The following is a 25,459-nucleotide window of genomic DNA, read 5'->3' as shown; positions in this document are numbered from 1 at the left end:
AGAATGTGCTCGGCGGGGACCTGCCTAAGGGCATCACAGCGAGGCTTTGGTGACTTTAGAACGCATGCAGTGAGACCTTGTCTGAGTCCAGGACCTACTGTTTGGGGAGTGCCACTCTAGGACCCCCACGGGAATATTGCGTCGTATGTGGCTGAGGATGTTTCTACAAACAGATCAATCTGAGCAACTGTGCGTCTGGACCCTTAACAGGGAGATTTCCTCGAATTTGGCGAATTTGGGACACCGGAGGTTTGGATGAGAAAGGCGTCTTAGCGCTCTGAACAACAGGCGCCTGGGGTTGCGGGCTAGCTGCGGCTCCGGTCCTAGGTTGAGCAGAGCTGCAGACCGGCCGGGGCGGGGCCTGATGGGGCGGAGCCTATCGGAGGGGCGGGGCCGTGGCTGCTGCAGCGCGGGCCGGGCCAGGGGGCGCCTCGCGCGGCCGCAGCTCGGAAGGGCGATGCAGTGAGGCGGGCTCGGCTGGCGGGCGTGCGCGCAGAGCGGGGGCCGCGGGCGCGTTGCAGAGATGTGACTTGGGCCCAGGGCCAGCAGAAGCGTCGGCGCTGCGGGGACGCGAGGGTCGGTGAGTACCAGCTAGCGCGGTCAAGGGGAGGGCGCCGCAGGGACCCCAGAAACTTTTCCCGCCGTGGATTTGAGAAGCTCCGGAGAGGATCCCGGCTCTTGCTTTTTCTGTTCTCCCTCCTCGGGGTACATCAGCAGGAGAAGCTATGGGGTTCAAGTGAGGGTTGACACAGTGCGGCGGGAAAAGAGCCGCAGAGGACCGACAGAGGGCAGGGGTTTGGGAACCTTTATCTGGTAGGGGATCCACGGTAGAAGCCAAGGCTCTGGGCATGGTCCCGGGTGACGACAGGCTACAGGCAGCAGGGAATAAAGGGGAATCCGGTCCTGTGCTAGTGACCCCTGTGAGGGGCATCGCAGGCAGGTTCCAGGGGCCTGGCGGTTAGTTGGGTGCTAGGGCAGCCAGGATGCTGGTCCTGAACTACGCAGACATGGCCTTTGGAGACGTGAAACCTCACCTGCCGCAGGGTCTGGGGGACCCAGCTTGCAGCCCGCAGTGGCTCCGCACTCTTGGAAAAAGGCGCGAGAGGGCAGGCACCACGGGGAGGAAATCTGAAGCTGGGGGACAAATAGTGGGCTGGAAATGCAGGGACCGCTGATTACCGTGAAGCGGAAGAATTTCTATCCCAGGCGAGGGCATTTGAGCCTCTGAGGAAAGCAGCCAGGCTAGGGGTAAGGACTACTCAGAGAATCGCCCCCTCCCCCTTCTAGCGGACTGAGGCTTGAAGCCCATAGGACCCCACACATTTCATGGGCCCAGAGGGAGAGATGAGCCCAGACAAGGATCCCGCACCCCTCCTTGGCTGGAGGTAGCTGTTTAAACAGCTTCGGATCGGCCCACCGACCTTGCCCCAGAGGACGCCCCCAGAACAGAGGGCTCATTCCCCTGTTCTTGCTCAGTCAGACCCACGCCTAGCCAGTTCTCCCCTTCTTCTGTTCGCCAAAGGGGCGGCTCTTTGGAAGAGGGACAAAGGCCCGGGGAGTGTGGCGGGCACCATCGTCCCCGCCTGGGGCCCCAGCACACGCGCCGCATCGGCCGCCCGACTGCGCCGGGGTGGGGGCACCTGAACAGCGTCCAGAAAGCTCCGGGGGTACCCACAAAGACGAGAATGCAGGAGAGGCCAAGCACACCCTCCACACACAGCACTTCAGAACGTTATTTCCTAAGTTTCTTCGGTGGGCACTCAGAGCTTTGGGAATAACCGCACTTGGAGTTAAACTGCATGCAAATGACATGTAAATAGAATGCAAATTTGCATCTGTTGGTTGGAAACCCTCCTCCAGGCTGGTTTTCTATCTGGGCTATGAACATTGTTTCCCTGATCCCTTCGCGTCTAAGTCTAAAAAGGGTAGGAAGAGGAGAAGAGGGGATGGGAAGGAGTTAAAAGTTTGGGGCCCAGGCAGCCAAGAAGAGGACTTTATAAAGATAGACTCTAATCTTTATTGGTTTGTTTGTTTGTTCGTTTGTTTGTTTTCAACACATGTGGTGTATACATAACCGACTGCTAAGGAAATATCTTGTATAAAATGAGTAGATCTAGATTTGGGGGGCAAGGAAGTGTGCAGAGAAGTAGATGAAGAAACTCTAATGGAGGAAATAAATACCACCTCATACTACACCTGCTGGGACAGGGCAGCCTGGAAAATAAAGTGACCAGGATTTATGAGTGGCGTTTTTTAGTGGACCCAGCAAGAAGGGGGCCTCCACTGAAAGGGGCGATTTGAGACAGGGGAGGGCATCCAGGCCGGAGAAGGTTGGAGATGAGAATAATTTGGAGGAACAGACACAAAGGTCATTGTAGCTGAGTGCATAGGTGGATTTAGGGGTAAGAGAGGGGGGATGGAAGGCACTGGACAGATCCTGGTCTTTGGAGCCATGGGAAGATATTTAGAATTTATTCTGTTAGGAGCCACTGAACCCTTGGAGGGTTCTCTAGTCCAACAGGGTGCGATTGTAAAAGCTTCATTGACCTCCACAAGGAGACAGATAGACGGCACCTCCCTTCTCTCTGCTTGCAGGGATGCTGTGTGGTTCAGGGAGTCTGGGCTGTGGATCCAGCCTGGAGCACTGCTTTAAGCCCCAGAGAGCCATGTGAGCTAATTGAAGGGGTGGCTTGGGTTTCTTAATATCCACCTCCTGCTTCTAGACAGTTCTGATCTACCCTAGGGAGCCCCCCACCTGGGGTACAAGACCTCTGTTTCAGCATTGAGCTTGCTGGGGATTCCCAGTTAGTCACGCTTTTGCCTCAGAACTGCACCAAGGATCCTAGACTGAGGTTCAGGCAGCCTAGGCTGCAATTTGCATTTAAATGGTTGCTTTTATTTACAGGCCCCAAGGCTGCTTTGCATATTCATGGCTTGAACAGCTGATGTTCCTGCTGCCCTAAGTTACTAAACTAAAAGGGTCTGTAGAGTTGAGAGCCCCAAAGAGGCCCGAGTCTAGTCAGCACAAGGCAGTGAAGATGATGACACTTTGTAACTTGGAAAAGATATCAGAGGCAGACAGAGACAGTTTGAGTCTGGGAAAGAATTTAATGTCAGGAAACCTTGTAACAGTTTAAACTAGCAAGCAGGAAACACACCCGGGTTCCAGGGGAGTAAGACTGGACGGAGTGTAATGCTGGGGTTCAAGAGAGACTGCCTTCCAGCCTCAACTTGGACTTCTGCCAGACATGGGGCCAGGACTGGGATGCAGTGGAAAGGCCCTGAGGTCGGAAGCTGGGAAAAGTGTGTCCTAACCTGGTCATTAGATTCTGTGAAGCCTCTGGCCAGGTGGCTTGTCCTCGTTGCCTTCATGGTCCCAACAGGGCAATGGGACTCTTGAGTGCCTTCTTAGCCAGCCAGCACCCCTACTTCCTCTGTGCAGAGGACTTTCCACACGGACCTCATGCTACTAGCACAGCCATCTTCACCTTACAGAGGAAGGGCCAAGGTTCAGAGAACTTAAGTAACACCAACGCCACACAGTTCTATTGGACTGCCATTCCGTTGAGATCTTGGAGTCTGAGGAGAGTAAACTGTGGCAGGTATTCAGACGGGACCTGAACCATGAAGTAAACTGGGGCTGGGAAAACTCTCTGTACCTCCCCCACCCCCACCCCCAACCCCTGTCCCCAACCCCTATTTGCTCGTTTGTCTTTTTTCCCCCACCACCTATACACTGGTTCAGATTCTGCCTGCCTGGCATAGCAGGAAGAATGGTCTCTTTGGAACCCTGCTGGTAGCCAAGGGTTGATCCTGGTCAGAAGGGTTTCAGGGCAATTTGGGACATTTTGTTTTTCCATCCCTATGGTAGAACCAGAGGGAGGGGATCCTACCTCCCAGGAGAAGGCCTGGTGTGTGGTCTCCAGCAGCTTTGGCTCTGAATACCTACTAGCCCTGGCTGGTTTCAGGGTCACTGGCCTGAGTTCAACCTTGACAGTGAGTCTCACACTGAGGACTCCTGTTCCCATCAGAAGGCTTGACGCCTTAAAGACCTGTTGGCTGTAGCATATGATAGGAGAAGCTGGAGCCCAGTGATAGATAAACAGATGGGAGAGCCCCTCACGATTCCATCTCCATGGCAACAGCCCCTCCTAGGAAATCCATAGCAGGAGAACTTACCCCTGCAGACAGTGGAATACTTACCAATCTTTTACATTTCTTTACATTAACTAGTGTCCTACACCCTATAGTGTGTGTGTGTGTGTGTGTGTGTGTGTGTGTGTGTGTGTACATGACTGTGCACTCATGTTTGCTTATGCCTGTGTGTGCATATGGGATGTATGTACATATGGAGGGCCAGAAGTTGACAACTTGACAGAAGTTGTAGGGTTTTTTGTCACTATTTATTGAAGCAGAGTCACTTACTAAATCCTGAACATGCCAATTCAGCTAGGCTAGCTAGACAGCTTGCCCTGGGTAATCCATCTCCACCTCCACCCCCTGCCACAGGCTGGCCAATACCAAAGCCCAACTTTTAAATGAGTGCTGGGGATCTGAACTCTGCTCTTCACTCTTGCTCTACACTTTATCCACTTGTCCATGCCACAGTCCCCACCTCCTGTTTGAACCTGGGCTCAAACTTGAGATCCTCCTGCCTTAGCTTCTCCAACACTAGGATTACAGGTGAATGCCCCCATCTCACTTCTGATAGTTACCTCCGTCCTCACCACAATCCCATGGGTGCTGTTCTTACCCTCACTTTGACGAGGAAGAAGCTGAAGCTAGGTTAGGTGAGCAACTCAGTGTTGGAGTGGGCTAGCAATGCTCTGGGCTGGGATTAGGACCCAGCACCTGCTGGACCGTGTGCACACTGAACCACTCCCCAGCCCCAGGATAGGATCTGAAATGGGAGGGGGATCTGACTCTGAAGTGCTTGGGTAGGGAGACTCGGGCTAAAAGAAGCAGTGCTTGTCCTGCTCACACAAATAAGGTCCTATAGTGTCCTCCATGGTCTCTTTGGAGCCAGCACTCAGAACGGTGGGGGAAACTGTTTCTCCATCTGCTGGGGGCTTCTGGCTCCTCTGTAGACAGTGTGTTGTGGGGGGGGGGAGATGGGGGATGAGTGTATGAGAGAGAGAAGAGTTTGGTGTATGTGGTATGAGGGGTGTGTGTGTGTGTTGTGTATGGTGTGGTGTGTGGAGGGTGGGTGTATGTGTTTCGCAGTATATTTAAGAGCATCCGAGTGAGTCACAGGTTTCTGAGCGCCTGGCTGGCAGCGGAGGTAATTAGTATGTGAGCCTTTGCTTGTGTATCCATTCCCATTTCTTCTTTACTCTGTTTGAGGAGCCGCTACCCTCACCCCCATGGTTTGCTGCCATGCATTCATCCGTCCCAGGCAGCCCTGCCTTGAGGCTGCCTTGGAACCTCTAATCTGGTATTGTTCACATCGTGCTCTTGGAGGTGGGAGGCAGCAGGTGTCTGATTGAAAGGAGGGGGTTACCTGACGAGGGGCATTTCAGGTAGAAGGGGTAGGGCCTGCTTGGGGCTCCTTCTCTTCATGGCCTCATTCAGACAGACAGAAGGACAGATGAACAGAAGTCTGCACCTGAGTGTGGCCTGCAGGCCTGAGGCAGTCTAAGAGTCTCTGAGTTAAGCCCCCCCCTCAGCCTCCTTCCCTCCTGTACATAAGGAAATGATGGCACCCGGTATGCACCCTTAGAAGCCCTGCGAGAGTTAGAGCCTGTAAGGTAAGGCCATTCTTTCAGCAGCTGAAGGCCAGAGCAAACGGATGAGGGCCCGAGCTGCTGGTGGGTGGAGAGGAACATGCCAAAAGGTGAATAAGGGGAAACTGAGCTGGAGGTAAAACTGCAAGCATCCCTGTGGCCATCCACATCTCTAACTCCAGTGCTGGGTGTTGGAGACACACAGAGGCTTACCGGGCAGTCTATAGAATGGACTCTCAAATCCAGGATCGGCGAGAGGCCCCATGTCTCAAAAAATGTGGCCCATCATAAAGGAAAACATCCAAAGTCAACCTCTAGTCTGAAGTGTCTGCTTGGATGAGGACAATAGTGCACAGACACACACACACACACACACACACACACACACACACACATTGTGATCCATACAACAAAGTCAGGGATCAAATGCCCTGGCATAATATGAAGTGGGGGCAGGGAGGACTCTTGCAGATCAGTTGCCAAGCAAAAGTCACCAGTGACTCTCCTACAAGTTCTGGTCTAGAGAAAGCCCAGCAACAATAAGACACTTGTTTGCCTCAGGCTCCACTCTTCTGTCAGCATGTGACCTTGGTCAAGCAGCTCCTCTCCCCATTCTGCACAGCATTATCTCGATGAAATGAGACAGCCTTAGCACTTGCCTCTAGGATTGTTCTGTAGATTATGTCAGCTTGTTTGATTTGTGAGCTAAAGTTTCTCAATGATAGTAGCTCAGGCTGGACTAGAAGTTACCATGTAGCCCAGGCTGGCTATGATCCTCTCTCTCCAACCTCCCAAATACCAGGATTACAGGCCTGTACCACCATATCTTATTCCCTTAGGCAGATTCTTAGATGTTAACTACATGTGTCTGGGAGCCCGGGAAGCAGTTACTGTAGTTATCAATGTGACAGAAATATATGACCCCCTAGAAACCCTATGTGAGCAAGTGGCTTTGGATTCAGTGTAACCCTCCCCATTCCATACATAGTTCTGTGGAATTGGGAGGTCACACCCTACAATCATCCTCAGAGACAAATAGTGACTACTTTTCGACAACTGAGCTCTCTCCTGTGGTGTCTAGCCATGCCTGGTTTCATCTATATGCCTAGATATGGGGCAAAAAGAGGCCATTACTCTGGGTTTTTGAGAACTTGTTGACAAGTGGCAGAAACCCAGATCAAATTGGTTTCATTCAAATGATGTAGTTCATTGGATGCTGGTAATTCCAGCTGCCTTTCAATGGGATAGAACTCAGATCAACCCCCTAGCCGTTGCCTCCCAGTCAACCTCACTCTCAAACAGGTCAAATCCTCCTGATAATTCACTGATCTATTTCAGGCCATGTACCTATTTGTGAACCAATCATTTCAGCCAGAGTAGGACAGTGTCCAGATTGGCCAAGCCTACCTGGATGCTGCATTACCTACAATTCTACTTCTCTCGTTGCTATAAGAATAGACTCCGACATCAGAACTTAAGAGGAGAAAGGGTTTATCTCGGGTCAAAGTTGGAGGGTATAATTGATCAGGACAGAGAAGTCAAAGCTGTAGGATCTTAAGGCAGCTGGTCACACTGAATACACAATCAGGAGGTAGGGAGGGATGAACGTTAGTGCTCAGCTCATGGTCTCCTTATGCAGTCTGGGACCTCAGCCCAGTGTATGGTGTGGCCTACTTTTAGTATGGGTATACCCAGCTCGGTTAGCCTAATCCAGATAATCAACTCCTCATGGTCATGTCCAAGAACTTGTCTCCTAGGTGAGTCCAGAGCCTATCAAGTTGATATAACCCATCACAGCTACATTTCTTGACACACAAAATAACTGATCAAAACAAAATGAAAGGGATATTTTGGTTCACGGTTGAGATTTCATCCTGGCGGGATGGCATGGCGGTGGCAGTGTATGGCATCGGTCGTTCACATGGCCATAGACCAGGACTCTGCTGCTGGATCTAAAAAGCCAGGCCATTAGCTATCAAAGGTGACCCATCAAGCCCCACCTGCTAAAGGCCCCTTGGTCTCTACACTAGCTCTACTTCTAAGGACTTCTGCCACTTGACTCAGACCAGACGCCCAGCTCCAGAGGGAAGTTGGGCTCTAGTTCCAGAAATCAGAGAACCAGATGCTGCTGCAAAACCCATATCCACCCTGGAAGGAGAAAAGGGCTTTACCTGTGGCCATGAAAACAGAGAGCACGAGAGGGTCCACTTCCTGTGTCAGAAAGGAAACGAAGACTCTGTGTGCAAGGACACTGCGTGGGTTCAGAGGTGTGGGTGCCGACTTGGCACTGCTCATTTCAGGTTGGGGTGCCCAGGTGAAGCAGGAAGCCAGTGAGAGGAGCTGAGGAAACTGAGTTGCAGTTTACAGCCAAGACCTTGGAGGAGGAGCTTCACCTGAAATTCCGGGTGGAGCTAAAAGAAAGCCAAGTTCTTGCAAAGAAAGGTGGCAAATTCCGGGCCTGACCAAGACCTGGTGGGCTTCCTAGCGTCTCTCACCAGTTTTGACTTAGATGGGTAAAACCAGCCTTCCTCAACCTCAGTCTGGTCATTGGTATTGGCCTGTGTCACTCTGTTGGGTGATGACTGCTATTGTCGTTGTAGGCCTAGTCTATTCAACAGATGCCCGTTGTCCCCTCTCCAGTTGTGACATCCGAAATTGCCTCTGGTTGAGATCCACCGGTCAAAGGGTGCACAGATGAGAGATCCAGATTCTGGAAGCCTCTTCCCAAACATCATTTCTTCATCCCCAAGGGAAGATGGAATTGGGTATAAAACTAGAGAGATTGCCTAGGGTGTGCGGCTGAGAACTCTTTTAATGGAGTTTACCGCAGATGACTCTTAAAAGGGAGACTCGCCATCACCAGGAGCCCCTCCACCTTGCTGTGGACCCATGGCAGCTTGTTCTGTCCCATCTAGTTCCTAAATTTTGGTTCCTAGTATCCCAGCCCTGACAAGTGACTGTTCAGAATGATGTCTCACCAAAGGACACTATGTAGCCATGTCCCTTGTGTGTGTGCACGTGCAACATATACACAGAACTTACAGGTATTGGTTCTTTTCTTTCTACTGTGAGTCCCAGGGATCTAACTTAGGTTGTCAGGCTTGGCAGCCAGTGCCTTTTCCCAGTAGCCAGCCTCTAGTACAAGTTTAGAAACATCAGGAGAAGTTTTTTACTGTGATGGGGTTTAAGGGATCAGTGCACAGGACACAGTTAAATAAATGACAGGGTGTCCCTGATGGAGACACCATGACACTATTATGACTACACTACGAGCCAACGGTCAATATCCAGGGTGCATCCCACCCCTATATTTGCCTGAGTGGGGTTCTTGTTTAAGGAGCTCCTCTTCCCATGTACCTTCTGGTTGTAGCATGCCTTTTCTCTGTGAGCATAGCAGACCACCCCACACCACCAGCCATCTTCTACACATCAATAATGTATGCGGTCGATGGCCTGGAGGTCGAGGCAGGATCCAGATGCACAAGGGAATCTCTGTAAAGGAGAGGAAAGAGGTCGATACTCCATTTACTTAACAAAAGCCCCAGGGATGCCTAGTGATGTGCTGTGAGGAGGGCAGCTGGTTCCTGACCTGCACATCGGTGGAGCCAAGACCCCCAAACTAGTTTAATATGACGATAATGAGCATGGGGCACAGCTGTGCAGGCTGTGGCTTCTTGAAGGTCTGAGCCCTTTCAGAAGCAAAGAACTGGTGTTGGTGGGATAAAGGACTGTCTGGATGCAAGTCTCTTGTCCGGTGGGGATTGCCTAAGTGCCTGCCTTGGGCCAGGTGCTGTGTACTAATACGGGTCTTTACCAGTAATCCTTTGTGGGGGGATTTTGTGCCCTTCACCCAGGGAATATTTGGCAGGGTACAGAAGTAGGGTTGTGGAAATGCATCCCACTATGCATAGGACACCCCAACCCCTCAAAAAAAAGGGGGGACAGTTTCAGCTGGCAGATGTGACAAGATTGGGAAAGCTGGGTGGTTAAAGATACTGTTTCTCCCTGGGGCAGCAGACAAAGACAAGAAGGGAGGAGAGGAGAAAGGGAAGGAGAAAAGAAACAAAGTAAGCAAAAAATGGCCAGACTTGATTAGAGCTCAGCTCACAAGACCCTGCCCACTGGCTAATGGGAGCTGCGGCGACCTTGGCACAAGTCTGAGCTAATGGTTCTGGTGTGGGGCTGAGGGGTGGGCAAATTTGCAGGGCCAGCTAGGCCTGGTGACACTAGCATCCACGTCCTGCTGCTCGAGAGGCTGAAGCAGGAAGGTCACAAGTGCAAGACCTGCCTGAGCTAAGGAGAGTTCAAGGCCAGCTGGAGTAAAGTAGTATAACTCTATCTCAAAATTAAAATTAAAATTAAAATAATAATTTAAAGGGGTCAGGGATACAGCATGCATGAAGTCCTAGGTTCAACTATAAATGTAGAAAAAATGGTAAGAATAGGGGTGTGTCTAGCAGGGAGGAGGAGACGGGGTCAGGGCTGTCACTAAGCCTCTAGAGCACATGAGAATATATGGCAACTTAAACTCCCAGGCTTCCCAAGGAAAGGACAACAGGTTAATTGGAGAGAATGGAGCCTCAACTGATGTTTGGAAGAGGAAGAGGGGCTGTCTGTGGGCAGACAGAGATGGAAAAGCTCCTTCTGGATGTACAGGTAGACCCACAGGAAATGCTCCGGGATTCCCTTGGATACCAACAGCCTTGATGCCAGATCCAGCTGAAGCTCCAGGCCCTTCTTGGAAAGGCAGGCAGTATATTCACACACAGCCTATGCCAGCACCCCATGGGCTTCAGATCACTTACCGTACCCAATACGATGTCCATCCTCATTATGCACTGCCTAGGTATCAGCCACAAAAATGCTGCACACGTTCAGAACAGACGGAATCTTTTCCTCCAATGTTCCTCATGCAAGCTTGGTTGAATCCATGGGTGCCGCAGACGTAGGACTCAGGACCACTGAATGTACCATGTGTTAGTGCTGGGAGGTTTCTCGGCTCTTGCTGAGAGGGGTGGCTCTTGAGTGTGGTTGTGTGACCTGGGGCCAGTGTCCCACCCTGAAGACCCTGTTTTGTCACCTGAAAAATGAAGGTCACAATAGGACCTGCTGCCTCACAGGGCATTATGAGGACTGCTGAGCCCAGTTTTTTGGCCTAGAGTGGTCAGTAAATACTTCCCAATTAGCTTTTGATGATTAAAGGAGGAGAGAAAGGTGGGGAACTGCCCCAGCTGAGTACCTGTCTGGTGGCTGTCTCTTTAAAATTTCCTTCCTTCATTCCCTTACTTTGGAAGATGCCAGATGTACAGACTACAAAGCGGTAGAGAGAGAAGAAGGTGAGTCTCTCTCCCATAGGTCCTCCAGCCACTGCTGATGGTGGGCGGTTCATGGTTCCTAATCTGAGCTAGGGTTCAAGTGGGTGGTAGGATGTCTGGGCAAGGGTCCACAGTGCCTGGAGAAAGTTGATACAGTTATCTCAAGTGCCGGAAGTAGCCATGAGGGCTGGAAGGTTTGAAAAGAGGCAAGTCCTCAGGAAAGTGGGGCCTTCTAATGGATTGAGCTTTCTCCCTGATTGTCCCCATTTTCTAGAGTGTTCCTGGTGTCAGAGAGAAAGATGAGAACCCACCAAGTGCTTCCCTTGCCCCTGCTCCTGGTGATTGCCTCTGTGGCTTCGGAGAACGCCAGCACGTCCCGGGGCTGTGGGCTGGACCTTCTTCCTCAGTACGTGTCCCTGTGCGACCTGGACGCCATTTGGGGAATCGTGGTGGAGGCAGTGGCCGGGGCAGGGGCCCTGATCACACTGCTTCTGATGCTTATTCTCCTGGTGAGACTGCCCTTCATCAAGGACAAGGAAAGGAGGCGGCCTGTGTGCCTCCACTTCCTCTTCCTGCTGGGGACCCTGGGCCTCTTTGGCCTGACGTTTGCTTTCATCATCCGGATGGACGAGACAATCTGCTCCATCCGACGCTTCCTCTGGGGTGTCCTCTTCGCACTCTGCTTTTCCTGCCTGCTGAGCCAGGCGTGGCGGGTACGGAGGCTGGTGCGCCAGGGCACGAGCCCGGCCAGCTGGCAGCTGGTGAGCCTGGCACTGTGCCTGATGCTGGTGCAGGTCATCATCGCCACTGAGTGGCTGGTGCTGACTGTGCTACGTGACACGAAGCCGGCCTGCGCCTACGAGCCCATGGATTTTGTGATGGCGCTCATCTACGACATGGTGCTGCTGGCTATCACCCTAGCGCAGTCCCTCTTCACACTGTGTGGCAAGTTCAAGCGGTGGAAGGTGAACGGAGCCTTCATCCTCATCACTACCTTCCTCTCTGTGCTCATCTGGGTGATCTGGATGACCATGTACCTCTTCGGCAACTCGTTAATTAAGCGGGCAGATGCCTGGAGCGACCCTACCTTGGCCATCACGCTGGTAGCCAGCGGATGGGTCTTCGTCATCTTCCACGCCATTCCAGAGATCCACTACACCCTTCTCCCACCCCTGCAGGAGAACCCACCCAACTACTTCGATACTTCACAGCCCCGGATGCGGGAGACGGCCTTTGAGGAGGAAATGCACCTGCCTCGGGCCTACATGGAAAACAAGGCCTTCTCCATGGATGAACATAACGCAGGTAAAGCAGCCATGGTCTGGTCTTGGGCAGTCCCTGAAAAGCAGGGGCAGAGGCTCCCAGGCCCAGCCACCATCATGAATGGCCCCCAGGCTAACACTGGCTCCGAGACATTCTTATGTATTTTTTCTTCATGCTAACTGCCAACTGATTTGTTATAAAAATCCAAAAGGTGGGGATGGGGAGGTGGCTGAGTTGGTAAAATGTTGTCAGTGTCAAAGTACAAGCAAGAAGATTGAGTTCACTCTCTAGGACCCAGAGAAAAGTCAGGTGTGGTGGCCCACGCTTATCCCAGGATTGAGGAAGGAGAGGCAAACACAAGGGCTTTCTGGCCACCCAGTCCAGCCTAATCTGTGAGCCCCAGACCCAAGGATCTCAAAAAATGAGGGATGGTTTCTAAGAAACAATACCTGAAGTAGACCTCTTGCCTGTACACACACACACACACACACACACACACACACACACACACGCAATTTACCACAGCAACAAACATCCAGGTTGGTGGACTTTTAAAAGTTGTGGGAAGCTGTGTGGTAAGAGTATTTACCCAGCATGCACAAGGCCCTAGCAATACACCCACACCGTACCCAGTGGGTCTAATGATGCTGAGTCAGCCTGCCTGTGTGGCTGCAGTTTTCTGGATCTCGCTTGAAGGCCAGGCCTCTTGCCTCCCTCATGCTGTGGCTGGGAACACACTTTCTGCTTGCCACACTCTACCTGTCCCTGCTGATCCCCCAACATTAGGTCCTTAGCTCCCTGCAGGTATTTGAGTTTGCAGCCTACCTTGTGTGTAGATGTTTGCAGGCCACCATGCAAACAATGTTCCTTCCCTCCACCACCTCAGTCTTCGGCATGGTTCAGATTGGGTCCCTGTATCCAGGTTTGAACCCCGCCTCTCCCACCTCATGCTGAGTGACTTTGGAGGAGATTGCATCATCTCTCAAAGCCTCATTTTTTTTTCTCATTTGTAAACTAAAAATAATGAGAGTGCATGCTATGTAAAGACGTGTTACAGGAAGCAAGGCAACACGAACCTGGTGGCACTGAGCATGGAGCTTGTGGGTCTCGGCTGGGGTCTCTTAGAAGTGGGGTGTGAGACACTCAGGGCTAGGGTTTACTTGTCGTGGTCCCTGCAAGGAGAGCGCAGAGGTGAGTTGTCAAACAGTTACATTTATAAGCTGGTCTCTGCTACAGCCAGGCCCAGTCCTGCAGAGACCCTATGTGGGCATATATAGAATAGAATCCCAAATTGGCTCACCGTGACCGGAAGCTTTGAGTCTGTCCACTCTTACCCTCCCTCTTCCATCACCAACTTCTCTCTAACTTGGGTCGATGTTCACAAATTCTTCTGGGATCAGAGGAAGAAAGCCAATTTGGCAGCAGTTGGGGTGACATCTGGGTGGCCAAGACTACCTGTTTCTGCTCAGGGGTGAGGTCACAGTAGGATGGAGGGGGTGGTCACTGGCACCTCTAAGGCCCTACTGTTGATGCTGGACAGGTGCCCCTTAGGATATTGTTTAAAGGAAGCTGCCTGGGTCCCACGCCCGAGCTTAAACAAATGACCTTTCTCAATTCCCCAAAGACGCCTCAGGGGTCCGACAGGAATACTGAACCCCAGTTGTGGATGGCCACTGACCACTTGGCATAGTCACATGTTGAGCACTAACTGTGCTAGCACCATTCTGCCTTCAGCCTGCACTAGTTTATCAGTCCCAACGTTACTCTGTGAAGTTAGCCCCTCATACCCCCTTCTTCAAGAACGGACCGGTGTAAGCTAAGGCTCACAAGAGTGGCTTTTCCTGAGGACATACAGCTGGAACAGAGCCCGTGGCAGACAGAAAGTTATCGGCATTTCTCTTTAGCAACATCCATCCATCCAGCTGCCAGGCATAAGTGTGAGCTGTGTCCAGGAGCTAGTCCCTTTATACGGTTTTGCAGGGTTGAATGTGGAAGCCCAGGGCACAGCCTGCTCCTCCCCTGTAAGCAGGGAAATGTGTTGAGCCCTCACTTTCTGTAGAGCCACCCATATCCCTGCCATACCTAGATGTTGTCAGCTTCCTCAGCACCCTGACCCCTAGCCAGGAGGGATGCCAGAAGCCCGCCTCTGGACAGAAGGGAAAGTCCCAGCGTGGCTACAATCCAAGTTGCTCTCTTCTTACATAAAGTTCCAGGCCAGATGCCTGTGTCTGTGGAGATGTTGGTAAGGACTCAATGCCAGCCCAGCTGGGGACAGGGACAGGAGAAGGCACAGTCAAGTTAGAGGTCACCGTTGGGAGCCTAACGGCCTCCTCAGGAGCTGTGGTAACAGACGAAGGGCCTGGCTGGTCTTGGGGTCCTGATAGAGCCATGTCTCCTTGCCAGCTCCTCCTAGAGGGGCCTGTCTGAGGCCCTGGACTCCCCATGAACCTTGGAAGTGGAGGAAACAAAAGTATACTGGTGTACATGTGTGTCTCCTGGGGAATTGGTCCATCACACCGTCTGATTCTAACAGTGCCTGTAACACACACACACGAAGAGGTTTAAGAACCAGTGGTTGAATGGAATGATTTGATGTCCTTGCAGTAGAACTGGAAGGTCAGAAACACCTGTGCAGTCGTGTTTTAAAAGTAAGAATAGCGGTTTGTGAGAGCACGTGCCTGTAGTCAGAGAGAAGAGGCAGAGGAGTGTGGGTTCAAAGCTAGTCTGGGACACCCAACAAGACACACAACCCCCAACAGTGGCTACAAATAACAACAGCAAGGAAGTATGCCAAGTGGCATTCGGAGCACTCATTGGCTACTCTCTCCTAAGTCCTACAATAGCTCTTGAGATCTGTTTGGAAACAGATGTGAAGAGGCCAAGTGCTACCCAGTCTCCAAAACAAAAATGAAACAGAGCTAAGGCAGAACGGTCCTTCTTCCCTAAAAACACCAGTATCTTCCCTGCCCCACTGAGGACCCTGATTAAGTCTGAGTCTGAGATCTGTATAATTTATAAGCTCTCCAAGGTGTCTCTGGGTGGAAACTTTGGGTCCAGGCGCTGGCCTGCCCTGTGCTTAAATCAGCAATGGAGGCCTCTCCTGGGTCAGGGCATGAAGAGCTGTGCAACCGTGGATGCTGAGGAATTTTCCATCAGGCACCAGCATTTATTTTTTCTGGTCCTCCTCTGCCTGCTTAGCTTGCCTCAGGCTTCCCGTGATAAACTGTGCCGCAGTGAGCGCTCTTATCCATTCATCTTTCTACTTTGTGGTCCGCTAGCTCCTTGCAAAAGATGTCCTAGATATGAGTTAAGTAATCTGCATTTTAAATCTTGATGTGCCAGGCTAGGTAGCGCCCCAGAAAGGTAGGCTGAGTGCCCACTGTGTGGTTGCACTGCAAGTCCCTACCTAAATCTTCAGCAACCTTGGGTATGGTCAGACTCTTTTTAAAGACAAGATGTTCTTGCTTGCTTGCTTGTAGTGCTGAGGATGGAACCTGGAGCCTAGTGCATGCTGGGTCACTGAGCTACATCCCTTGCAACCTTTACCATCAGCACTTTTTCCTCTGCCTCTCTCTGTCTCTCTCCTCTCTCTCTCTCTCTCTCTCTCTCTCTCTCTCTCTCTCTCTCTCTCTCTCTCTCTCTCTCTGGAATCTTTCAGTCTATCAAAAATATATATCCACCCAAATCACTTGAGACCAGGCAGGGCAGCCTCCAGACAAAGCTAACACAGAGAACATTCTGACTGGGCTGGCCTTTCTTCTAGAAACCCTTGCTTCACCGGCCAAAGGCCATCTGGGCACGCTCCTTTGCCACAGTAGGACCAGCTGTTAGCACCTTTCACGCTCCCTCAGCCGGTTTGTATTTTAGGAAACCGGCCCCATGAGGAACCTTATCCTTAGAGTGGCTAGTGCCCACGAGCCACCGTGATCATGTCCTTCCTGCACAGGGAACTTCCGGCCAGCTTCTGGAGCTCTCTTCCCTTGCCAGAGGTCCCCTAGGGTGTCATGAGATGGAGGGTGTGTTCTCCAGACTGTACTGTGGCTCTATGAAGCTGCAATGGCCTCACCCCTACTATTTCTTGCAGTCATTGAGACCCCCACGTATACACACTTAGGCATACTGTGCTCCCTAGTATCAAAAGGGCATGAGATAAGTGCTAAGAGATTCAAATGCACCCAGGATGTCACACCTCAGATCACAGCTTACTGTGCTAACAAAGCATAGGAAGCATGCGCCTTTGGAAGGAACACATGTTCCCTCTTTTGTTATGGATTCTGGGCTCTAAGATCTCATTAGGGCCAAAGGCTACTTAGCCATTTTTTGTTTACCGCTGAAGACCCTGAGTGAAGCCTGGGGGAAGCCTGGCTAACCTGGCCTCACTTGCAGGACCTACCCCAGAGAAAGTTGGCATTTGACCAAGGAGTGTATGCCTCCAGTACTCACTTAGGAATAACATGTCCTCCTTTCACCTCTGCTGGGGTTTGGGTAGAGTCAGTTCTGTTATTAGGCAAAGGCCTCTGAAATTGGTTACTAGCAATTTAAAAAAGAACTTGAATGCTAAATCATTCCAACAGATAAATGAAAATTCCAAACGCCCTAGGTATCAGGCTTCAGGAAGGGCTAGATTCAAGAGACTCAAGGGATGAGCAGACTTGATTCTCCTCATCTCTTGGTGGAGGCGTTATGGACCCCACCTGCACAGAATCACAGTGGGGAAAAATTCTTTCCAGAAGGCTTGAGAAAAATCTCACTCTGATTGGCTCTGAATGTCATCCCTGAACTAATGTGTTCTCAAAGATGGAAAGCTCTAATTGGCCAGCCTGTCACAAGCTGGACCCTAGGCCTATGTGAGGAGCCTAGAGTGCCAAAGCTATGCTCAGAGAACCACAGATAACCTGCAACAGAGGGACCCTAGGACTGTGGGTAGCAAGAGAGCTTCGGTTTCTGGGAAGAGGGTGTGTTTGGAAGCAGAGTCCCAGACCTGGGCTGAGCTCTCCATTGCAAGAGAAGCTGATGACCCTAGCGAAAGTCCGTGTTTACCTGTCCTTGCTTCCTGTGCTGCTTCCCAGGCAGGGGCATGCCCTCACTTAGCATAAGCAACTGCTCAGGCCTTGGAGATAACCAAAGCAAGAAGGGTTTCCTGAATCTGACCTGCAGTTTCTTTGGTCCAGTCTATGATGAGTCCTAATGTCATTTAACACAACTTGCTTGACATGCCCAACTGTAATAGTTAACAGCAGAGCGTCTGGAACTGGTGTGGTGGTTAGGAGCAGCCTGTCTCTGCCAGGCTTCCAGTGTGGACTCTGTTAGTTGTGTGACCTTGGCCATAGTACTTAACCTTTATCTCTCATTAAAAGGGGAGGGGGAGCATCTGTTATGCTGGGAAAACTAACCCTCTCTAGGTCAATTCACTCAGAACCTAGCTCTCAGGTCATTCTGATTCTTCCTCCTAGTAGGCTGCACAGCTCCCAAGCTGTCTCCCTGTATTCCCTCAGGGATGACTTTATAAGTAAAGCCTTTCTTTAGCCAAGCAACATTAGTATTTCCTCCAGTGAAACTGCAGATGTCTTCTTACAGTTAAGATCTCCATTTGCTTCGTGAGATGCTGAGGGTGGAGCCTAAGGCCTCAGGGATGAAAGGGAAGTACTCTGCCACAAAGCCAGAGACCACATTTTAATTTGAATGCATCATTTGGTGGGTTTTGACAAGAGCAGTGTGGCCTGTATCCACCTTGAAGTAAAATCACACAGAACGGTTTCATCATCCTGAAATGCTCCCCCTGCCCATGCAGCACCGGACCACCACTAGCAGCCTTCGATTTCCAGATTCTAGCTTGGTATGATGTGAGAAGCCCTCACAGGCTGGCTCCTGTCACTCAGAAGCACGTACTTGAATTTTCTGTGTCTTTTCAAGTTGGTTTTTCTTTATCGAAAAAGAAACTTAGTTTCTTGAAGTACAGAAACCGAGGGCTGGGGAGATGGTTCAGTGGGTAAAGTGCTTGCTACACAAGCATGAGGATTTGAGTTTTATCCCAGAACCAGTGTGTGATGCTCACTTGTAATTCTGGAGCTGGGGAGGTGGAGACTGGTGTGTCCAGCCAGCCTAGGCAGTTAAGACACTGTCTAAAACCAAGGTAGGGGCTGGAGAGGTGTTAAGAGAGTTGATGTTCTTCTGAGGATCTGAGTTCAGTTCCCAATATCTACATCGGGTAGCTCAGCAGCTCCAACACCCTCTTTGGCTTCTGCATCTGTACACACACACACACACACACACACACACACACACACACACACACACAACTACGACACAGACAGACAGACACATATACACAGAGAGACAGACATAGACACATATACACACACACACCACCACGACACAGACAGACAGACACATATACACAGAGAGACAGACATACAGACAGACACATATACACACAGATATACATGCAAACACACACACAGAGACAGACAGACACATACACACACACACACCACCACGACACAGACAGACACATATACACAGAGAGACAGACATACAGACAGACACATATACACAGATATACATGCAAACACACACACAGAGACAGACAGACACATACACACACACACACACCACCACGACACAGACAGACACATATACACAGAGAGACAGACATACAGACAGACACATATACACACAGATATACATGCAAACACACACACAGAGACAGACAGACACATACACACACAGATATACATGCAAACACACACAGAGACACAGACACATATATACACGCGCACGCACACACACACACACACACACACACACACACACACACACGACACAGAGTATAAATAGCTTGATGTGGACTCCAACATTTGGCAGGTGGCAACAGGAGGACCGGGAGTCTAAGGCCAGTCTGGGCTACCGTAGATGCTGTCTTTAAAATGGGAAGTGAGTCAGGAGCATCTGCGCCTACCTGCAGAGGCAGAGTTCACCCATCTTGCCATCATCGCTTTGGATCTTTTGTTACTATTTGGGAATAACCCAAACAAGAGTGAGTTTCCAATGCTGACAGTCACTGTCCTGTGCATGTATTCCGCAGTCCCCAGCTCTGCAGCACCCAGAAGTAGGGATGGCCTTTGACTGATACAGTGAACACATGTGCTGTACACATGAGCTGTTCTACAATGAGGTAAAGGACCCATCACAGACCTGACTCTCACCCAGCCTGGCTGTAGTTGTTTGGGGAGAGCAGGACTTCAGAAAGTTCCCAACCCTTCTGAAGCTCATCAGTCTCCTGGAGGGCTGAGAACAAAGCCCCTTTGTGACTTTTGTTTTGAATCAGGCTTGTGACAAAGGGGAGGAGCCACTGTGGTGGGTGGATAGAGGTACCCAGAGGGGAGGAGCTGGTTACTTTGGAAAAACAAAATTCTCTCCCTCCCTGCTTTTCTCCCTCCCTTCCTCCCTCCCTCCCCCTTATTCCTCTGTCCGCCCCCCCTTCTCTCTCCCACACTCTCTGGTGTTGTCACCCTGGGAACTCCTTCCTCAGCTCTTCGATCAGCAGTAGGCTTTTCCAATGGAAGCTTGGAGCAAAGATCCAGCAGCCTGGGGAAGAAGCCCAGCAGCTTGGGAAACCGGCCCAGTGCGCCCTTCAGAAGCAATGTGTACCAGCCGACAGAGATGGCCGTCGTGCTCAATGGTGGGACTGTAAGTATCAAAATCTGATGTCTGGGCAGGAGGCCTAAGACCGTCCAAAGTGGGGCAGCTTCAGCTGGGGACACCTGGAGGCTGCTTCTCTGGGCTGCTCTCTGCAGCTCTATGCATGCACGCCTTCCATTTTTGTCTGTCCCCCCCTCTTCACATAAGGAAAACCCACCCATACCCAGAAAGCCATCTATAGATGCCTACCTACTACTTGGGGCTCTTCACCTGATGAGTTTTCTTCCTTGAGCACAGCACCCCAACCCTCTTTCCCAGGGAGGTGACTCTAAGGAAAAGCTTTCTGTAAGGATGTTCTCAGCCTTCCTGACATGCATCCTAGCTCAAGCCCCCTGGTCCCTACTCCATCCAGTAACACACACACACCCCCAGCTGGGTACCAATCCCCTAAGAGATAGCCTAAGAAATCGAAGTTGAGTCCCTCAAACACCAAAGCAGCTGTACTTATCTGTCGCCAAACAGGCCTGCAGCAGCAAGTGTTACCCTTTTGCTTTTTGCCTCTGTTGGAATGACTTTGTTTCATTCTGACAAAATCCAAAGAGGCTCTCATTCCTACATCTTCCTCCCAGACATAGCTCTGTGCTTCTCAGAAACAATGCATGAGCCAGTTCACATGTGCACATTTGATTTCCATTCTTTATTTTCTGTCAATTCCATAACTCAACCTGAGCTTTTTTTCTCGTTTTCTTTTTTAATAGACCATCAGGGACAGTCTTTGATCCCTGGAGGAAAGGAAGGGGAATTTGGTTTTTCTGCCCTGAGAAGGCTCTCCTAGGCTCTGATTCACTTTGCTTTGAACAAGCTATAAGACAAAAAGAAACACAGATTTGTGTTCTTAAATCTTCCTACCACCTCCTGGGCTGTTTCTTTGTCCTGGGGCCAAGAAAAGCCTGACTTTACTTGTGACCACTGGTTCCCAGAGGGGCCAGCACATGTGCCGTAATAAACACAGCCTGTCCATCATTCCTAAGTCCTCCTGGTTCCTTCAAGGCCAGCGCAGGGAATCGGATGCTCTCGGGACTCAGGGTGAAGCTCAGTGTTAGGACAGCGTGCCTAGCTTGCCCAAGGAGTCTTCATCGCTTCAAAGGGCTGAGTTTCTGAGTGAGGTGGATGTCCCTTCAGGTGGGTCACATGAACCTCCAGTACATCTCTGGGAGGACACAGCCCCCACAGGCAGTAGTAGGGAAGATTGATGCATCAGTTCCTAACATTGACTTTGCAGAGCTCTCAGGCCTGTCCTTATGTTATTCCAGATCCCAACTGCTCCGCCATCTCACGCGGGAAGACACCACTGGTGAAAGGCCTTAAGTTCCAGAGAATAAGAATCTCTCTTACCGATTTTATTCCCTGGCTGTGTCTTTCTTGAGGGTGAAATCAATAACCATGGCAGAGACAGGCCACCTGGAAGCCAGGAAATCTGAGAATTCCCACCAAGGGGATTTCGTGTAAATGTGACATATGGATGAACTGGAAAGCTAACAGTGACCGCCCTCCCCTCCCCTGCCACACACGCAAACACGGAATCATCCTGCAAACTAAATCAGAGCTAACTGCCAATAGTCTTAGACTCACTCAGAAGCGTGGCTGGGAAACTGAGTCATCCAGCAGGGGCAGGACAGAAAAGAAGTCATAGCTGGTGTGCCAGACTGTGTTGGCTTATTACACGAGGGGTTGGAGCCGGCCTGCCACCCCTACCCTCCTCACCAAATGCGGGTCCCCAGGGAGATCTTTTGGAGATAACTGTGACCTTGAGGTTAACTCATGGATCAGTCTCCCTGGCCTTTGCTTGCCTGGTGGGTGGCCCACGCAGTTCAGGAGACTTTAAGAGGTTGTGGCTATGATTCTAAAGGCCCAACAGGGAGCTGTGTAGCTAATAGGAGTGAAAGAACCATAGAACGTGCCAAAGAGGAGAAGGTACTCGGACCTTGAAGTGACCATCACATGTAGACAGAGGTGACCAACCGTTGTTCCTTCTGTGGGCCTCTTGCTCTACCAAGCACCCCACCCACCCCAACCTCCCCTACAGAGTGACAGAAGTATCCCTCCTCCTTCTTCCCCTCTCCCTTTCCCTCCTCTTGCAGGTGCTCCTCCATGCCTCCCCCCACCCCCACCCCCATCCTGAGTTCATTCCCATGCTCATTTCAGAAGCTCAAACAGGGCCACCAGCTTGAAGCTTCAGGGGAGGCAGGCTGAAAGGCAGGCAGCAGAGCAACCTTTTCGTAATGATGTCCTATGGCTGGGCTCCCCAGGGGTGACCTCTAGGATGGAGAGAGGACATATGGTTGCCTAGCTGCTGGTGACTTCTGGGGTATTTTCCCTTCGCGTGGGTAGAAGTCCAGGATATAATGAGCTCCGTGGAGGTTTCCTTCTGCTTTTGGAGGGTATGGAGAATGTTTTATTTTTGGTTTCCGATGGTTCTATGAAAGTGGCCCCCTTCCCAGTTGTCATTTGTCATGGCTTCCATCTGTCCTGAGCAAGTCATTCCTTTGTCGCTAGGCATCTCCAGCATCCCTGCCATTAAAGCCCTGTGTTCTCTGCACTGTTTGGCCAGCATAGTCTCTAGCAACCTTTCCCTGCTAAGGGTTTGAACCTGACCATATGGACTGTGTAAACAAGGGTTGCAGCCTCTGCACACACTCTAATCGCTATGTTGCTTTCTCTATAAAAAACTACCCATAAGCCTTTAACCTTTAATGAAAGCAAATTTTTAAAAGGTTAGTGTTTGGGGGTGGGGGTGGGGACTGACCTCCTTTTAAGCCAGTACATCTGAGCTAAGTGTTTTAATAAATCTGATTTTTCTCAAGGCCCCAGTCTCTGCTGTGTCCCCTCCCTGCCCTAGCCTATCCTTGCAGATCCTTAGGGAGGTGAGGCAAATCTGGCCAGCGCTTGGCTCCCCTGCAAGTTTTCCTTACAGCTAGTGCATCACCGTGCATGGGAACCAGAAAGCATGGCACCCAAAGGCCCCCCTTCCCAACCTCCTGAGATGCCTCACCCCCATCCAGAGCATGTGCTTGCTTCCAGAGAATTTGAATCAGTCCTTTGTCCTTAAGGACCATCAAGTGGTGGGCTAAGAACTTAAAGGCCTGAGGAGGTGGGGAAGGAAAGAAAGCTAGAGCTGCGTGGGGCTGGGGCTGTTGCATGCACTACCCAGCCTTCTGCAAAGAAATCTCCAAGCACCTCGGGCCAGTCCGGTGACAAACGTCAGCGCTCCGCGTTCTTGTGCCAGGAAGTGGCTGTCCACCCCCGCTCTCTGGAGTCCTTTGGAGCTTTCTGATGTCACCAGTAACTCGGTCTGCAAAATCCCCCCTTGCAGAAGGGAGAAGCTGACATGATTGATGGTTTTCTCTCTAAGCTCTTTGTTGTCCACGTATGAGGTGAGCACCGCACCGTACAAATGGCTGTGCAGAGAGCAGCATCTCTGCACTGTAAAACAGAACCACGTTGAGCCACAAGAAACCTCCTTGCTTAGTGAGGCATTTCAGTTTTGCTTTTTGTTCTTTCCGATCCTGATAGGTTATTGCGCTTCTGGGCTTTGTTTTATCTCGGCTTTAAGATTCGGGGTGGGTTGAATGTTTTTACATGGAGGGCGGAAGTGGGAGCAAAGGAATTAGGTCAACGTCTACTATTATTTTGAGTTCAAATTCACCTGAAGAGGACCGAGGACCACGAGGCAACTCCACCCAGAGACTGTGGCAGCCAGCTTCTGACAGAGCAAGGCTGAAATGCAGAATCCCATGGCACCTGTTTAAGTGTTGATAGACCCAAGACTTGGTTGGGGAAAATGGTCTAGAAAGTCATCTGTGAATAACCCCAAACTGCAAGCACAACTTGGCATGCCCGGGTACTAATACCATATTGGGACTATAACCACCGCTCTGTCCCCTCCTGAGTGAAGACTCCATAGAGGTCTGGAGTCAGTTGCCAAGGTAGCAGGACAATGGCAGAGGGGAGGGGCTCCAATGTGTCAGCTGTTTCTAAAGTTAAGATCTGGTTGTTGTCTGCCCCACCCCCACACAGAGGAGGTCAAGGCCAGGGAACAAGTGCAGGGTGGGGGAAGAGTTGTCTTTTGAATTTGCCAAATGGCAAAGTAGAAGGGGGCACTGGCATTTACACATCCAAGGATGTAGCAACTGTGAGCTGATGAGAGCCCTTGGCAGGTGCTTTATTCATTAAGAGCTATGGCTCGTTTTTGATAGATAATATATATTTATTAAATGTATTAATGTGTATTTTATAATGTACCCTCACTCTTCCCCTCATCCTGGCTGACTTGCATACTTATAAACAAAAACTGTTTAAGAAATTTCCAGACAATCAGTATGTACAGGGCTGTATATAAAATATCACAGACTTTAAAGGTTGTTAAGCATGGGCAGATAGGTTTTATTTTCAAAATGCTGTTCTTAACAAGAAAATAAAGGCTTTACTATTTACCTAAGACGCGTGGTAGCTTGTCAGTCAGACCTACAGAGGAGGCTGTCAGCCATGTCTGGGCCTTTTGAATGGGAGAATCCTGGTGAGCCGCAGCCACAGAACCAATGGGGACCATTAAGCTAACAGGGCGCTGCTGTTATACTCTGGGGCTGTAACACTGGAAATCCTTCCTGACAACGGCCTCTGGAAACAGCTCAGTAGGGCTACAGCCTTGCCCCATCTGTTATCCCAACACCCCCAAACCACCCCCAAACCAAGACAACTAAGAGGGCTCTGAGGTAAGTTAAAATACAGATCCTGGCAAAAGTGGGAAAACGGGTGTCAGAGGTCACGGTCACTAGGCATGTCAACAACTGCGGGGAAGATGGCCACGTGAAAGCGTAGCATTCCGGGCAAGGCAGGAAACTAAACTTCAGCTTGTCTGTAACAAATCCTACCTCGTGTGCAAAGGGTCGTGTATCCACCACACTAAGGCTTGCTAAAAGACGCCGTCACAGGGAAAGTGCAGTTTGGATGCACCGTCCTTCCACACGGAGTGGCTGACACCGGCTAAGGATTTGGTACTGAGGCAGCAGGCTCTTCTTCCTCATCCTCCATTTTACATTTCACTGCAGAGAGAAGAGAGGAGGGTCACTTCACACACAGAGACAGAGACGTGCCAGTTGGGAACTGGTGTCTGGACAGTCATTTACAACAAATGCTGCGGAGCCCCTGCCATGGCTCGGCCCCTCAAACACTGGGAGGAACAAGGGTTTGCACCTTCAGGCCAGGAGCCACCTCCCCCTCGGTTCATGGCAGTCTGGAACTCAGTTCAGGAGAAAAAGGTTGATGGCGTTCACTGTAGGTTATGGTGCTGAAGGAAGTTCTACTAAAAATGATGGCAGCTTGGCCCCGATCCATTACCTGGCACCATTTCATTGAACGGGAGTTAGCTGGACCCAGAGCATAGCACTCTGTATAGGAGAGATTAATCCCAAGAAGTCAGATTCGGTCCCCAAATAAATATGGAAAGTCAGCCCCCTG

General features: G+C 50.7%; 2 protein-coding genes and 1 long non-coding RNA gene across 11 annotated transcripts in view; 1 reads left to right on the top strand and 2 right to left on the bottom strand.

Annotated features, from left to right (window-relative positions):
* The window catches only part of LOC102550985 (uncharacterized), a 36,170-nt gene extending 22,697 nt beyond the window's left edge, over nt 1-13,473 (bottom strand). Inside the window, exons 1-5 of one of the 4 annotated variants that reach the window (XR_015652424.1) lie at nt 13,378-13,473; nt 10,529-10,803; nt 9,081-9,215; nt 7,895-8,460; nt 3,096-3,579 (exon numbers count right to left, since the gene is read on the bottom strand). This is a non-coding gene — a long non-coding RNA (uncharacterized LOC102550985). Of the gene's footprint in view, nt 1-3,095; nt 3,580-7,197; nt 7,676-7,894; nt 8,461-8,868; nt 9,216-10,528; nt 10,804-13,377 lie in introns of those variants that run through there. The other 3 variants (XR_015652428.1, XR_015652425.1, XR_015652426.1) reach the window with 3 other exon arrangements.
* Gprc5b (G protein-coupled receptor, class C, group 5, member B) lies at nt 437-24,440 on the top strand. Its single transcript, NM_001398762.1, has 4 exons — nt 437-580; nt 11,313-12,343; nt 19,833-19,990; nt 21,256-24,440. Exons 2-4 carry the CDS (start codon nt 11,338-11,340, stop codon nt 21,298-21,300), a joined length of 1,209 nt encoding a protein of 402 aa, NP_001385691.1. The 5' UTR covers nt 437-580; nt 11,313-11,337; the 3' UTR covers nt 21,301-24,440.
* The window catches only part of Iqck (IQ motif containing K), a 117,647-nt gene continuing 116,549 nt past the window's right edge, over nt 24,362-25,459 (bottom strand). For all 6 annotated transcript variants that reach the window (XR_015685222.1, XR_015685226.1, XM_087655773.1 and 3 more), the window contains exon 9: nt 24,362-25,044. Coding sequence is in view for 4 of the 6 variants with exons in the window: in XM_087655773.1 (XP_087511899.1) it covers nt 24,986-25,044 (59 nt within the window). In the remaining 2 variants the exon portion in view is untranslated. The remainder of the gene's footprint in view (nt 25,045-25,459) is intronic.

Source organism: Rattus norvegicus, chromosome 1 (genome assembly GCF_021556685.1).
Source record: "Rattus norvegicus strain SHRSP/BbbUtx chromosome 1, alternate assembly SHRSP_T2T, whole genome shotgun sequence".
NCBI classification, from domain to species: domain Eukaryota; kingdom Metazoa; phylum Chordata; class Mammalia; order Rodentia; family Muridae; genus Rattus; species Rattus norvegicus.
Note: the sequence above shows the minus strand (reverse complement) of the source record. Positions and strands in the feature narration are given on the sequence as shown.

Excerpts from the sequence above, each read along its gene's own strand:
- Gprc5b (NM_001398762.1), top strand. The coding sequence starts at position 11,338 with ATGAGAACCCACCAAGTGCTTCCCTTGCCCCTGCTCCTGGTGATTGCC. Across the intron at positions 12,344-19,832 it reads CATGGATGAACATAACGCAG|CTCTTCGATCAGCAGTAGGC; the intron begins GTAAAGCAGCCA and ends CTCCTTCCTCAG. Across the intron at positions 19,991-21,255 it reads TCGTGCTCAATGGTGGGACT|ATCCCAACTGCTCCGCCATC; the intron begins GTAAGTATCAAA and ends ATGTTATTCCAG.